The sequence below is a fragment of the Stegostoma tigrinum genome, chromosome 3 (genome assembly GCF_030684315.1).
Source record: "Stegostoma tigrinum isolate sSteTig4 chromosome 3, sSteTig4.hap1, whole genome shotgun sequence".
Classification (NCBI taxonomy): Eukaryota; Metazoa; Chordata; class Chondrichthyes; order Orectolobiformes; family Stegostomatidae; genus Stegostoma; species Stegostoma tigrinum.
In genome coordinates, this window is record NC_081356.1 from 129412597 (window position 1) to 129426269 (window position 13673).

General features: G+C 42.0%; 1 protein-coding gene across 6 annotated transcripts in view; it reads right to left on the minus strand.

Moving 5' to 3' along the window:
- htt (huntingtin) overlaps window positions 1-13673 on the minus strand; it is a 238331-nt gene that overhangs the window by 54630 nt on the left and 170028 nt on the right. For all 6 annotated transcript variants that reach the window (XM_059644891.1, XM_059644889.1, XM_059644890.1 and 3 more), the window contains 9 exons: window positions 13282-13489; window positions 10592-10730; window positions 9631-9810; window positions 8431-8607; window positions 5917-5993; window positions 5225-5363; window positions 3497-3619; window positions 2143-2356; window positions 1158-1303 (listed from right to left, as the gene is read on the minus strand). In XM_059644891.1, the coding sequence (XP_059500874.1) occupies window positions 1158-1303; window positions 2143-2356; window positions 3497-3619; window positions 5225-5363; window positions 5917-5993; window positions 8431-8607; window positions 9631-9810; window positions 10592-10730; window positions 13282-13489 (1403 nt within the window). The remainder of the gene's footprint in view (window positions 1-1157; window positions 1304-2142; window positions 2357-3496; window positions 3620-5224; window positions 5364-5916; window positions 5994-8430; window positions 8608-9630; window positions 9811-10591; window positions 10731-13281; window positions 13490-13673) is intronic.

Consider the following 13673-nt stretch of genomic DNA (forward strand, 5'->3'; position numbering starts at 1 on the left):
TCATTATGGCACTGCAGGAGGCCCAGGATGGACATGTCGTCTAAGGAATGGGAGGGGGAGTCGAAATGGTTCGCAACTGGGCCTCTGAAGTATTGTGCACAGTACTGATCAACTTATTCAAGGAAAGATGTAACTACGTTGGAAGCGGATTGGAGAAGATTTACCAAATGAATACCTGCAAAGTGGATTATCTTCTAAGGAAAGGATGGACTAGGTTTATGTCTGCTCAAGTTTAGAAGAGTAAACAGTGATTTTCTTTTAATCTTTATTCTTTCATGGGGTGTGGGGGTTGAGCTGCCCATACCCACCTATCCTTGAAAAGAGTAGCTTGTTTGGCAATTTCACAGGCAAATTAAGAGTCAATCACATGACTTTGGTTTGGAGCCACATGCAAGCCAGAGTGTGCAAAGACGGCCAATTTCCATACCCTAAAGATATTTATCCTTGATCAAAACAATGACTTGATGGGTCCTGTCAGTGCAGATATGGAGAAGTTGGCTTCTCTCATTGGAGCGCCTTGAGTTAGGGGTCACAGTTTAAAAATCAGTAGGTACCCAATTAAAAGAAAGTTGAGGTGAAACGATTTCAACCAGAGAGTTGAGAATCATTGGAAAAGGTGGTGGAGCAGAATCTTTGAATATTTTTAAGGCAGGGATAGATGGATTCTTAGCAAGAAGGGGAAAGTTTAAAACAAAAACAGAAGCTGATGGAAAAGCTCAGCAGGTCTGACAGCATCCGAGAAGGGGAAAAAAAAAGTCAGTTAACGTTTCAGGTCCGATAACCTTTCCTCAGAACTGGACAAAGTTTGTCAGGGATAGGCAGGAATGCAGGTTTGAGGTTGCAGTCAGAGGTGCCTTAATCTTACTGAATAGCAGAACAGACTCAAACGGCTGAATGGCCTGTCCCTGCTCTTGATTTGAAAGCTAAGTGTAATTGACTATGAAACTGTCATACAGTGGTCCCAAACACAATGGGTTCAACAGAGCATGGTCACACAAGAGAGAGGACAGGGCAAAACAGAATGGAAGTCCCTCTACATCTCTCAACAAAACTGTGGCATTCGACCTGAAAGCCAATGTAAATTTGCAAAAATGTCCGTGCACACTCTGGTCAATGGATCCAAAGGTGTCTTTTTGCTCTAAGTTTCCAAGCCTTACCTCCAGAGACAAGACCATGAAGCTGGCAATATCAGCCTGTTTTTCGGTGGGAATCTGAAGAGATGGTGGCAGTTTGGGTAGAGAGAGAAGGTACTGAGCCATGGCATTGCACAGACTAATAACTGAATGATAGAACTGCATATCCCCTGTAAAACAAAGCGTTTCATAAATCTATGAGGCTTAATCACAACCATTTCGACAAAAAGAGCAAAAGATAATCTGGCTCAGACTAAACGAAAACAATTTTTTCCCCAACAGATGGCTTACCAGAACCTACTCACTAATGAAGGTTAATCAACAAGTGCTGGCCCAGCCAGTGACCCTCAACTCACAAATAAACATTTTTTAAGAGCCCCATAAGTGACATTCCAAAATGGTATTCCAGGATGGAAGAGTGAATTGTATGTCTTTTCCCGCGTGCTATTTCCACTCTCCAATATAGTTTGTGGTACTGTTGTTGGTTTCAACCATACTTTCCCCTCTTTCTCCCCGAAGGTTTTGAACCATTTTCTTAATGAAGGCTTCTCTGACTATCTATTTACTTTGTCTGCCTCTCAAAGTTTCAGCAGCTGTTTCAATCACACTCTTGCCTCTGGTTCATAACGTTCTAGATCCATTCCAGACATCAAGGCTGAAGTTTTAGCACGGAGGGAGTACTACACTGTTGAACATGCTATCTTTCAAATGAGATATTAAATGTGCCTATCCTTCTTCTGAATGCAAAAGAAGAAAAACAGCAGTTATGTCAGGTGCCTGAGCCACTATACATCCCTCTAAACAACACGGTCATCAGATTTTCTGGTCATTATCACATGGCTATTTCAGGGGTGCAAATGAACAGCTGGATTTTCTGTGTTACAATCACGGCTACACTTCAGAAGTATATTATTAGCAGGAAAACAACTAAGAACATCCATACAACTCTTTCCTGTCCATGTCTTAACTTCATTTTTTGATTTCTCCAATTGCAGCAGTGTTCTCTTACCGTAAAGCTCACCAATCTTATTCCAATAAGAGGAATGGGGAGAAGGACACAGCCTTTGGAACACCTGATGTTTGCCAGGAAGGTGCTGGACATGGAATGCCACATGGTCCAAGGTGACTCTCCTGGCAGTTTCAAAAAGCACGCTAGTTTGATCTGCAGAGATTCCACACAAACCAAAAGCTAAGCAGGGCATCAGAAGGTTCAGGTTGAACTCCTAAAAAAGGAAAGATCAACAGCCCATTGAAAACATCATCTGTTGTTCAAAAATGGTACAACACAAAAGTAAGTTCTGATTGACTGTCAGCTCTCCCTGAAATGGCATGGCAATAAAGGCACTAGGTTGCCATGTGATAACAAGAATTGCCATTGCTGGAGTCAGAGACAACACTGTGCAGCTGGAGGAACACAGCAGGCCAGGCAGCCTAGGAGCAGGAAAGTTGATGCTTTGGATCGGGACCCCTCCTCAGAAATGAGGAGGGGGAACGAGAGCTGGGAAATAAATCAAGAGAGGAGTGGGTCTGGGGAAGATAGGTAGGATGGTGATAGGTGAGTACAGGTAAAAGGTAGCAGGGATTAGTCAGTGGGGTGGGTAGGCCAGATAGATGGGAACGAAGATGGACAGGTTGTGGAGGTGGGAACGAGAGGGAGGGTTAGACATGGGATGAGGCCGGGGATTGGGAGATTTAAAACTGGCGAATTCCATGTTTAGGCCATAGGGCTTCAGCTCCTGAGGCGTTGTAACTCCAGTTTGTGGATGAGGGGACTGTCACCGTGACACTGGAGGAAGCCCAGGATGGACATGTCACCCAGGGAGTGGGAGAGGGAGTTCAATGTTTAAATGTAGCAGCATTTTTCCAACAGTCACAAACTGTCAGACAGGTTAAGAGTGAAGAGACACAAATTTGTCTAATGAAACCGAAGGCGAGAGATCTTACCATTACTTTGGTGGAAAATTGGGGCAACATTTTCACACAACTGTGAAGAAATGTTCCTGTTAGAAATGCCGATCCACAGGCACAGGAAGTTTCCTTCCAAAAGGCTCTTTTAACGCCAAGATAATAAAATGTGAGGCTGGATGAACACAGCAGGCCAAGCAGCATCTGTGCTCCTGAGATGCTGCTTGGCCGGCTGTGTTCATCCAGCCTCACATTTTATTATCTTGGAATTCTCCAGCATCTGCAGTTCCCATTATCTCTTTTAACGCCTTCAGTTTTCCCATCTTTCACAACATTCATTTCTTTCTGTCACTGTCCCGTGAAGCACTGTTCTAGAATTCCACCTACACTCAGTTCCTTTATCCACTTGGGAAATTAGGTAGGAATAAAAATGCAGCACAACCTGACTAAGCCATTACCTTAGCAGTCATGACAGAGCGGAGGTCATCTTCAGGCAGTTTATTGAGTAATTCAGTGCATTCCATTAAAGCAGTATTTAACTTGTTGCAGCATTGCCATTTAATAAGCAAAACATACCAGTCCTGTTATACAAGAAAACAGTATAAGTATCTTTAGCTGAACAAAAACTTTGAGTATGGTCATAGCAGTTTAATTCTTGTTCATTGACCTCAATAAGATATTGCAAGAACTTTTCAACATCATAGTTAAGAGGGCTACAGCAGACAAGGCGGACTGATTAGTGTCCTTCCTTCCTTGTAAATAACCTATGATTCCAACAGTTACATCTTGCTCTTGGCTGCTTTCAGGTTGCTGAAAACTAACAGATTTCTGATAATAATGTGGTAAATCAAATAAGTAGTTTTTCCATAAAGGATTTTTTAAAAAATCTCAAGAACCTGTCTCTCACACACACTCTTCTCCCACAAACCCTGCACCATTCTTCTCTGATCAGCAGGAAAGGGAAACAGTCTCAAGTCATTCTGTTCACTAGCACTAACATTACTTAAGCATGCTTTCCATTTTCACTATTCAGAAGAAAGCACCTCACCTCTGCCTGAATTGTCACGTTTTGTTAGGTGTACTGCTTGTGGGAGAGCACAGCAGTCTTTATGCTGTTTTTATACCAGTTAACATCCCAAGCGAGCTTAAAAAATCTAATAATTTACATTTATACATCTTTCTTGGCCATTGTACATCTTAAAGCACTTTACTGCCTAGCATGTACTTTTTGAAGGACAGCTACTGTTCGAGTCAACAATGTTAGGATGGAAAAGCACAGGTCAGGCAGCATCAGTGAAGCAGGGAAGTCAGGATGGAAGAAGGGTCCCAACCTGAAACATCAACTTTCCTGCCCCTTGGATGCTGCCTTTCTCCAATGTGTTGGCTGACTCCAGCATCTGCAGTTATTGCTATCTCTCAACCACTGTTCTAGATATTTTCTAATCAGCCTGTTCAAAAATATTACTACATAACTCTGAAGCAGCTGGAACTTGAACCCAGGTCTCCTTACTCAAAGATAAGGACACTATCACCCCACCAGAAGAGCCCAGAGTAGGCAATGCAACAACCAATTTGAGCACAGTAAGCTCCCACAAACCGCAATTTGGTAATGACTGGATAATCCAGTTAGTGATGGTGCATAAGGGACAAACATGGGCCTGGGAGACCACAGATAACTCCCCTGCTTCACCTCAGAAACATTGCCAAAGGGATCATTCACTTCACTTTAACAACATGGTTCACTTCGAACGAATGCAAAACTCTTCTCTAATGCTTTCGTCTTCAGATTCAGATACAAACAGTTTTCCATTAAATGATAGTGAGTGGCTGAAACCATTGTAACAGGACGTTGCATGGTTTACCAACATCTAGAATGAAGTCAACTGTCTTAGTCCATCATCTTTTTTACTTAATAACCTCTAATCAATAACCCAAACATGGGAGTTGAGAGTGCGTCTCTTTCTATTCACCTAACCATGTCAAAAGGTCATTAATTATGCCCATTTGCTTAGGTTTATCATGAGAACCTTTAAGTTATTGAAACACTACTGCCAATAATGCTGCAACACAACAGAAATGATTAGTTCACGAAATAGAACCAGCTTCTGCTATTCTCATTCAATTTAATTATGAATCTACTTGAAGATCCCAGAGAAAAGGCTGTCCCTCGGCCCTAGTGTTCTCACCTTGTCCACAATGATAGATTCCATGGAAGAGAGCTTATCTCCATCCAGTGGGTGAGAGGTTATGATTGGAGAAGGGCTCACTGTGTCTGCGGCAACTGTTGTACGGAACCTGTCCAGTAGGGAGTACAATCTTTGGTGTCTGAAATCAAAGCAGAATTTATTCTTCCGAAGGTTAATTGAGACTTTTATACCAAAACAGATTCTAAAGCAAAGCAACATCCTAAAGGTCTTAATTCATTAAGGCTGTTCAAGTATGAATTCACCAGCCAAGGCTGAGTGCCAACATTCCTAGGTCCAGACCAGACAATATCCTCACACGCTTCACTGTGCATCTGGGGCCAGGCTTGGCAACAACCCCCAAAAAAGAACTAGGCATTGCGTCCATTGTGTCTGGACCAGAAATGGTGGCAACACTACCTACACCCAGGCAAGGCTTGCACCAACCAAGCCCACTCTGCATCCAGACAAAGCCCTGGACGATCATACACACCTCTGAACCAGGAATAACACCAACACCCCCATAACCAGACAAGGTAAAGCACCTACACTCGCACATTCAGACAAGGCACTGTGGTAACTGATTGTTTCAATTCCATTGCTTGTCAGAGGCACCAGGGAGGAACGCATTCTCCTCTTGCCCCTCCTGCCGACAAAAACTGGATAAAACCCAAGATCAACTCAAGTCTTTGTACCTTTGAGCAAGGCATGTTGTCTGTAGATAACGCTGAATCCTTTCCAACTCTTCACGGGGCACTTGGGCAACGCTATTCTAAAAAAAAGAGGATCTTTATTTTAAAATTAATTTATAATAAATCACAACAGTTGTAAATCTGAGACTAAACAAAAAAATAAAGGAGACTCTTAGCAGATTGGGCAGTTTCCATGGACAGAACAGTGGAGTGAGATGGGTGAACCGTGTGCTGGGAGGTAAAGGATGTCTTTTTGGCTTGATACAACTTCCTTTTCATAAAGATATTGCTTCCATTTTCACTGTCTCTCAATTTTCCCATCTTTCTCAGTGTACATATCTTGTAATTTTGCTTTCTTCACTTTCTCTCAACATGTCTCCTATTCTCTCATGCTAAATTTATTGCCAATTAACCCTCTCTTGCTTTCTATTCATGAAATTTAACATGGTGTCATTTCATATGTCCTCTTCATTTTTAGATGCCAATCGCTGCAACTCACACACTTTGACCAAGTGTCCCAAGGCTTTCCTAAAACTTTCACATACCACTTTCACTGTATTTCCTCACTTCCCATCTCTTATTAGGTAAGGGGTTGAGAACACAATGGTACCTGTTAAAACCCCTGGCTGATTTTATTTTCCCTTTACCTAGGTATGTTGTGGATTCATCCTTACAGGCTCCAATGTTGTCTCCATATAGTGAGCCAAGCCACCTTTATTTGCTGAATAAGTTGGTTTCCCTTCCTTTCCAAAAACAAAAAGACAGTACCATTTGGGCACTCTCCAGTTCCCATTCACATATCGTATGATTTCTCTCATTCCAGCACATTTCATCCTTATCTCACCCAGGATAAATATTTCTCTCTGAGCTGGCGATGTTCTGCACATGGCAATCAACATCGGCTCACCAATCGCGGCACTGACTGCCGGTTCCAGAAGTCATTGCTATGCACCAGCTTCAGAGGTTCATGCAGTTGGTAAGAAAATTAGACAGAAGGCTGTTCAGGATTCAAGGATGTATAAATCATGCCCTTCTGCTTTACACTATTCACTATCTGAATTAAACTGTGTAAAGCATTTATTCATTCTTTCCTAATCTTGCTTTCAGTTGTTTCAGGATTCAATTTTTCTCTGATAGTTCATTCTATCAAAGATGCCATCATTCTAAATGAGAAACTATACCAAGGTCTCATTTTTCCTGCTCTGACACTAAAAAAAGGACAAATGGGAGCGAGTTTCTGGAATGGTGAACTCAAATTGTTGAGACCCCCTTCATACAGACTGACCACATGACCTTAATTACTCAGCCAGCTGAGCCAAGCTGGATGGACAGCCCACTCAATCAAGGACAAATAACAGAATGAAAGGAGTTGCAACATTTTAATATAGCTGGAAAGTGAGACATGTTTTTGAAGGTGTGTCTTGCAGTTTTGACGACAATCACAGGAAGACCAAATTTCAAATAATCACAACAATCCTGAATGTGCTGATCTCCAAGTGATTTAAAATAATCAGTTGAGCTCATAAGGCTCACTGCATTTGCCAGAAGCAACACAAATCCACACAAAAGCACCTATTCCCTGCAAACAAGTGGAATATGTTCAAGCTTTGCACTTTTATTAAAATAACCCAGAAGCCTGAGAAACTCTGTTGCCTTCTCCTTTACAATGCCTTGGAATATCAATCGATTTGTCAATCATCAGCAATCTTTCCTCTTGTAATACAAATTCTCGTGGTCATCTGAAATTTTTTCATTCTTTCCAGAGGAGTATGAGACAAAAACCTTCAGCAACATGGCTCTGTTCAACCAAATTAAAAGTTCCACATGGCCAAAAACTTCATTTATTCTAATTATTCCTGTTTCAATATATTTTTGGGCATAGCAACAACAGATATCAACCCCACACAAGAAAGTTAGAAACATAAATATGTAAACAGGTAAGCCCCCTCAGTAGTCATCCAGTAAGTGAACTTCACAATATAACCCTCCCAGCACAAAGCTTTGAGAGTCAGGAACATGTTTGACTCTTAACTGTCCTCAAATGACTGAGCACGCCAATATGCTCAGGGGAAATTAAGGACAAGCAATAATGGTGACTATGCTAGTGATATCCATCCCACGAAAAAGCAAAGAAAAAAAATTTAAGTGCAGAAGTCAGCTCCAGCTTGCACCTAACTCTTTGACCAAACTTCAACATCTCATTTATTGTTTCTTTTTGGTTTGGTATGAAATTTGACTTTGTTGTACTTGGAAGCATTTTGAAATATGTGTTACCAAGTTAAAGATGGTGTTAAACAAGTAAAAAGTATAGCCATGCAGGCTGACCTCCACTATTTGATTCCTGGCCTGTAAATCTGTGAGCTGTATTCCATATTCCTATAACATACTTCTGTGCAGTTATGCTCAGAAACGGCTTCAGCTGAAAGCACATGGGGAAATTTTGCACGCATATCGGGAGGAAATGGTCAAAAGACTGGGCCGAGGGTGACAGCGGCACTGCGCAAGGTTCCATTTTACCTGCAAACTTTCGGCCAAAAGCATCTCAACTCGCCGGCAAGCCAGGGTGTCCACCATCCGTGCCAGGACTCGGAAAGGTGTGCTGATGAGCTTATCAATGTATAACATCAAGACTGCCCCTGACTGGCTGAGGTGGATCCCCTCCAAGCATTGCAGGGTCTTCTTTAACATAGTTGGCTACAGGTAGGAGAAGACAGGACAATAAGATTCAAATGGAAGAATTTGATCTTGGGAGGAATATAGGAGAAACATTCATCCAAACAGCAATGGGGACCTAGAGCTCACTACTGCAGTGAGTAATTGGTGGCAGCCACTAGCTGAAATGAGTGGAAAAAATACATTTAAGGGGAAACTAGATTAACACAAGGAGAGAAAGAAATAGAAATACCGTGTTGCTATACTTTGAAGCAGCGTGTTAGAAGCGGACTCATGGAGATCGTGAATACAAGCCTGCTCTTGTGCTCCAAATTACTCAACCCAGGCAGATCTGACTCAAGTTCCATTGGCCTCACTGGAGAGATAGTTTCCATTTGATATGGTACGGGCTACAACCAGACATTAAGCAAGCAAATAATACACTGCAGATGTAGATCTAGTTATCGTTGCCAACAACTAGCCAGGCCAAAGTGGATGCATATCTGAGCCTAAGAGTCACAACCTGTCGCCAGCAGACACGGGAGAAGAACTCTGTAGGCAGAAAGTGAAAATCACCACCGTTCAACACCAAAGGTGTGGATGTCAGAGGCCAGTAAAAGGGCATCAGAACTACCACTTGCCCTCTGCGCCAACCCAACCACTGTCTACATGCAGCACAGTTACGTCTCCTGTTCCAACAGAATGAAACACTGCGGGTTAGTCTTGAGCACTCACCATTCAGACCCGAGAGCATTCCACTGGCCTTTCCTTATTGATTCCATCAAAGAGTCCCCCTCTGCTAAAAGTGAAGCTTTCGTTATTAACACTAGGTGAAGTGACGCAGCAAGACACGTTTGGTTCTCTCCAACCATTCGAATTAAAGTACTGTGCTTAACCCCAGTGGGGCCAGTTTAACCAAATCAGTACACGCTGAAGGTCTAACTTCATTCCATGGATGGTTCTGATGCTCACTGGCCTAACATCACTCAGTCAATCAATAGGAAGCTCGAAGAGCCGACTAAATGAGTTAATGCACAAAAGCACACTGGGGAAGAATGTACTTACTGTTGCAAGATTGTCACATCGGGACTGGATAGCTTGAATGAAAAGGCCACTGGCAGCAGAGTTACGATGAACAGCACTGATAAAATCTTGTACTGGAGGTTCATGAGAAAGATTGATAAGATCTTGGACATGGTTGACTATCAGCCAAGTCAGGTGCTCAGAATCATGAAGGTTTTGACACTGGAACAACAGATGGCAGAAATCAGCAAACATCCATTTTCACAGATAAATATCTGACACGATCACTAAAAATGAACCTGGAATCCACCTCTAACTGAGAGTGGGTGTACCTATCCATCCATGGACTGCAGGGGTTCAAGGTGGTCACTCACCTCCCCTTCCTCAAGGGCAATTAGGGAGGTACAACATGTGCTGACCTAGATGGCAATACTCATGGCCGATGAATGAACGTTTTAAAAGCCCAATTTCTCACGGAAAAACATAGTTAACTAAAAGTTAAGTACACATTACTTTTTCAAAACAGTGAAACAGACTGAAGAGGTCAGGTTCTATCGATAATGCAGAAAGGACATGAAACTGAGCTGAGAAAGACGTAGAATTACTGCAACTTAATAAAATGGTAAAGCAAGACACAGTGGACTGAACTGTCTCTACTTTGAACAATTGCAAGACATAGGCAAAAGATGGAGAGCTGGAAATAAAACAGGTGCTTAAAGAAACAAAATTTTGGGAGTGAGCTCAATAGGTTAAATGGCTTATCTTCACAACCACAGTTTGCATCTGTGTCATCTGAATTTTCTGCTCCATCACTCTCAAAGCAACTGAGCTACCACAGTGAATCTGCTTGGCTAACAAAAGCACACAGAGCAAAACCCATTATCTTCATATTCAAAAGGCTGAATTTTATACCAACTAAGCTAACACTTCTGTATGATACTTAAAAGCATTGCAAAATCAATCTTTTGCTTTAAAACTCAATAATAATTCTAGTGAATCTTACCACATAATCACAGAAAAGAATGAGGGCTCCTCTTCGAACTATTTCCCTATTGCACACACCCAACTTAGACACAGATTTTGAATCTTCATTTTCAGATATCTGAGGACTCAGCAACTTAGTGCTCGACAAGCTGTGCCTCCTGTATTACAAAAAGAGAGACATCTCACAAAAGATACAATGCTTTTCTAATGAAACAAAATCTTTCCTCAAAGTAGCAGCACGGTCTTAGAATACTGGTGAGATTCACATATGTATAAATCCTCGTTTGAATCAAGCTCTGATATTGCCATGTAGCTCGCTATGTGGGGAAAACTGCTGAGGTATGCTCAGCCCAGAAAAGGAGACAAATCCAGCTAATGACTACCTCATCAGATCATTGGTGACTAAAAATGTTCAAGTCACGAAGTAACAAAAAGTGCTGTTAAACAGCACTTGCTCAGAGATGCCCAGTTTGGATTGTGCCAGGTCCATTCAGCTTCTGACCTCATTACAGTACAAACATAGACAAAAGAGCCGAGCTCAACAAGGGATGGGTGAGTGACTGCTCTTCACCTCAAGGCAAAATGTGACCAAGCATAGAATCAGGGAACCCTAGCAAAACTGAAGTTAATGGGAGGAAGGGGGCAATGATCATCTTCAATAAGATACAATGTGACAATCTCTTCTTGACATTGAGTGCCATTTCCATCACGAAAGCCCTCACTATCAACATCTTGGACGGGGGAGTTGAGCCAAAAGGTGAGCCGAATCACCCACAAAAATAATGTTTTGCAATCACACAGATTAGCATCAAAGGATGGTACAGCAGGGAGGATGCAGTGTCCAACAACTGCAAAGAGCAAAGTCAGGAGTGCGATGGCATACTCTGTACTTCTCTGGATGAATTCAGCTCCAACAAGATTCAAGAAACTAGATACATCCCATTCGTGACAAAGCAGACCACTTTATCCACACCCTACCCGTCACTCCATTCACCACTGTTGCACAGTGTAGCAGTGTGTTCCATTTAAAAGATGTGCAACACTAACTCAAGGTTCCTTAGTGCCTTTTAAGTGTTTGAAACGTGTGATCTTGACCATCTTGAAGGATAAAGACAGCAGACACAAGGTAACACTATCACCAGTCTCCCCGCCACCCACCATCTTGAAGTTGGAAATATACTGCAGTTGTTTTACTTCTGCTGAATAGCAACACTAAACTCCTTTCAATAACAACACTGCGGATGTATCTAGACAATATGATAGCAGCGTTCCAAGAGGGCAACTCACTGCCACCTACTCAAAAGCTGTTAAAGATGAGCAACTAATTCTGACCTGGCAAGGGACATACACATGCTGTAAAAGAATTTAAAAGGCAATCGGGAGGTTAGGAAAACAAGTACACAGTCTGCAGTGTCACATCTCCCTCTAAAATTTGGAGAAATCAGTCAGAAAAGGAATGTTGAGCTGAACAACTTCTGTCCATGTCAGGTTGCTGCACAAATTGTAGCTGACGTTCCCACAACATTGCAACTCCTGTCACATTCAGCAAGTGAGAGGGACAGATTCAAATGAACTACTCTGCTCAGGAGCAACACAATCTTTCAGGAGGTAACGAGCAGAATAATTAATCACCACAACATTAACTGCTTTAGCCTGCCTTTCTGTTGTAGAGAAAGAGTGCAAGCAGGTAATGGGTGGAAGGGTGCAAGCTCACAGCTGATAGGAAATGGTGTCAGCACACCTCATTCAGGGTGCGACTGTGGTAGTGAGCAGAAGGGTGCAGTACAAAGGCGCAAGCAGGAAGCAAGCATATTACTAATGAGGAGCAAGTACACATATGGAGCAGAAGTGTGAGAAAGCTAGCCTGCTGTTGATTGGGAGTGAGTGCACCATTGACAGGGAGTGAGCACAGAAGCAAAAGTGAGTAGGTAGCTAAAAAGGATTGAGCAAGAGTGACATGAGTGCAAATACATGAATGAAACTGATGGCAAAACTCAAAGCCTCTAATTGGACTATAACACAAACACCAATCTTACCCAGGATAGCAATTAATTGGTTTCCTATCTGACATTTAACTTTTCTTGGACACGGGAGAGTTTAATACATTATTATGCTGTTCTTTATTTAAAAATAAAATGGTACAACATAGAACAATAAAATTAATAGAGTTGCGGAGGGGATTGGCAATAATTGTTCTCTTCCCTACCACCTTTCTGTTATCAATTGAAAAAGGCTTGAAATTGTTTTAATAGCACAAGTGCTGTTTCATTCTCAAGAGTGGAATTAGGCAAAAAGTTTGCAACAAGTAAAAGGAAGAGACAACAGAACAAGTGGCTGACCAATAAGCTAGAGGGGCAGTTTTTAAAACAATCTTTTATAAGAAAGCTGGAAGAAACGTTTTAACGAAGGTACTCCAGAGCTGAGGGCAGGGTCACTAGTAGGGTGAAGTAAGTGAGGGTTACAAGGGCAGAATTGGGGAAGTGCAGAGATCACAACAGAATTGTATGACAGGAGGATGCTCAGTTGGGTAAATGCCATAGAGGAATTTGAACACAATACTGCAAGATAAAACGTCAAGATAGAATTACTAACTTTATTCTATTTATATTCAGGGACTGATTTATTTCAAACGCAAGGAGCAATCTACCAAAGAGGACAGTGTTATTGTATTTCACAGGCAATTGAGAGCTTTCTATTAGTTCTACTTACTTTGGTGTCTGATGCACCTCTGACCACCAGCTGTAGTTTGTGTAGTTCACAAGCAGTAGGATTTGGCACCACAGCAGTACTAAAGACGGGTGAGTGGGAATTATGGATTGAACCAAGGCATTCAAACTTTCCAATGTGTAAAAGCTTCCATCAAAGCCGTTCCCTACAATCAATCTAGTGGCAGCTGCTGTGATTCTTCTAAACATTCCTGAAAGAAAGGAAGGAAGACATGCATTTATATAGCGCCTTTCATGACCTAAAGCTGCTCCAAAGTGCTTTGGAACATTTAAGTTCTTTTGTAGATTGGAAGGGAGAAAAGGTGACACCAATTTGTACAGAGCAAGTTCTCTCAAACAGCAATAATAACTAGATGAATTTTACTCTCTCCCGTG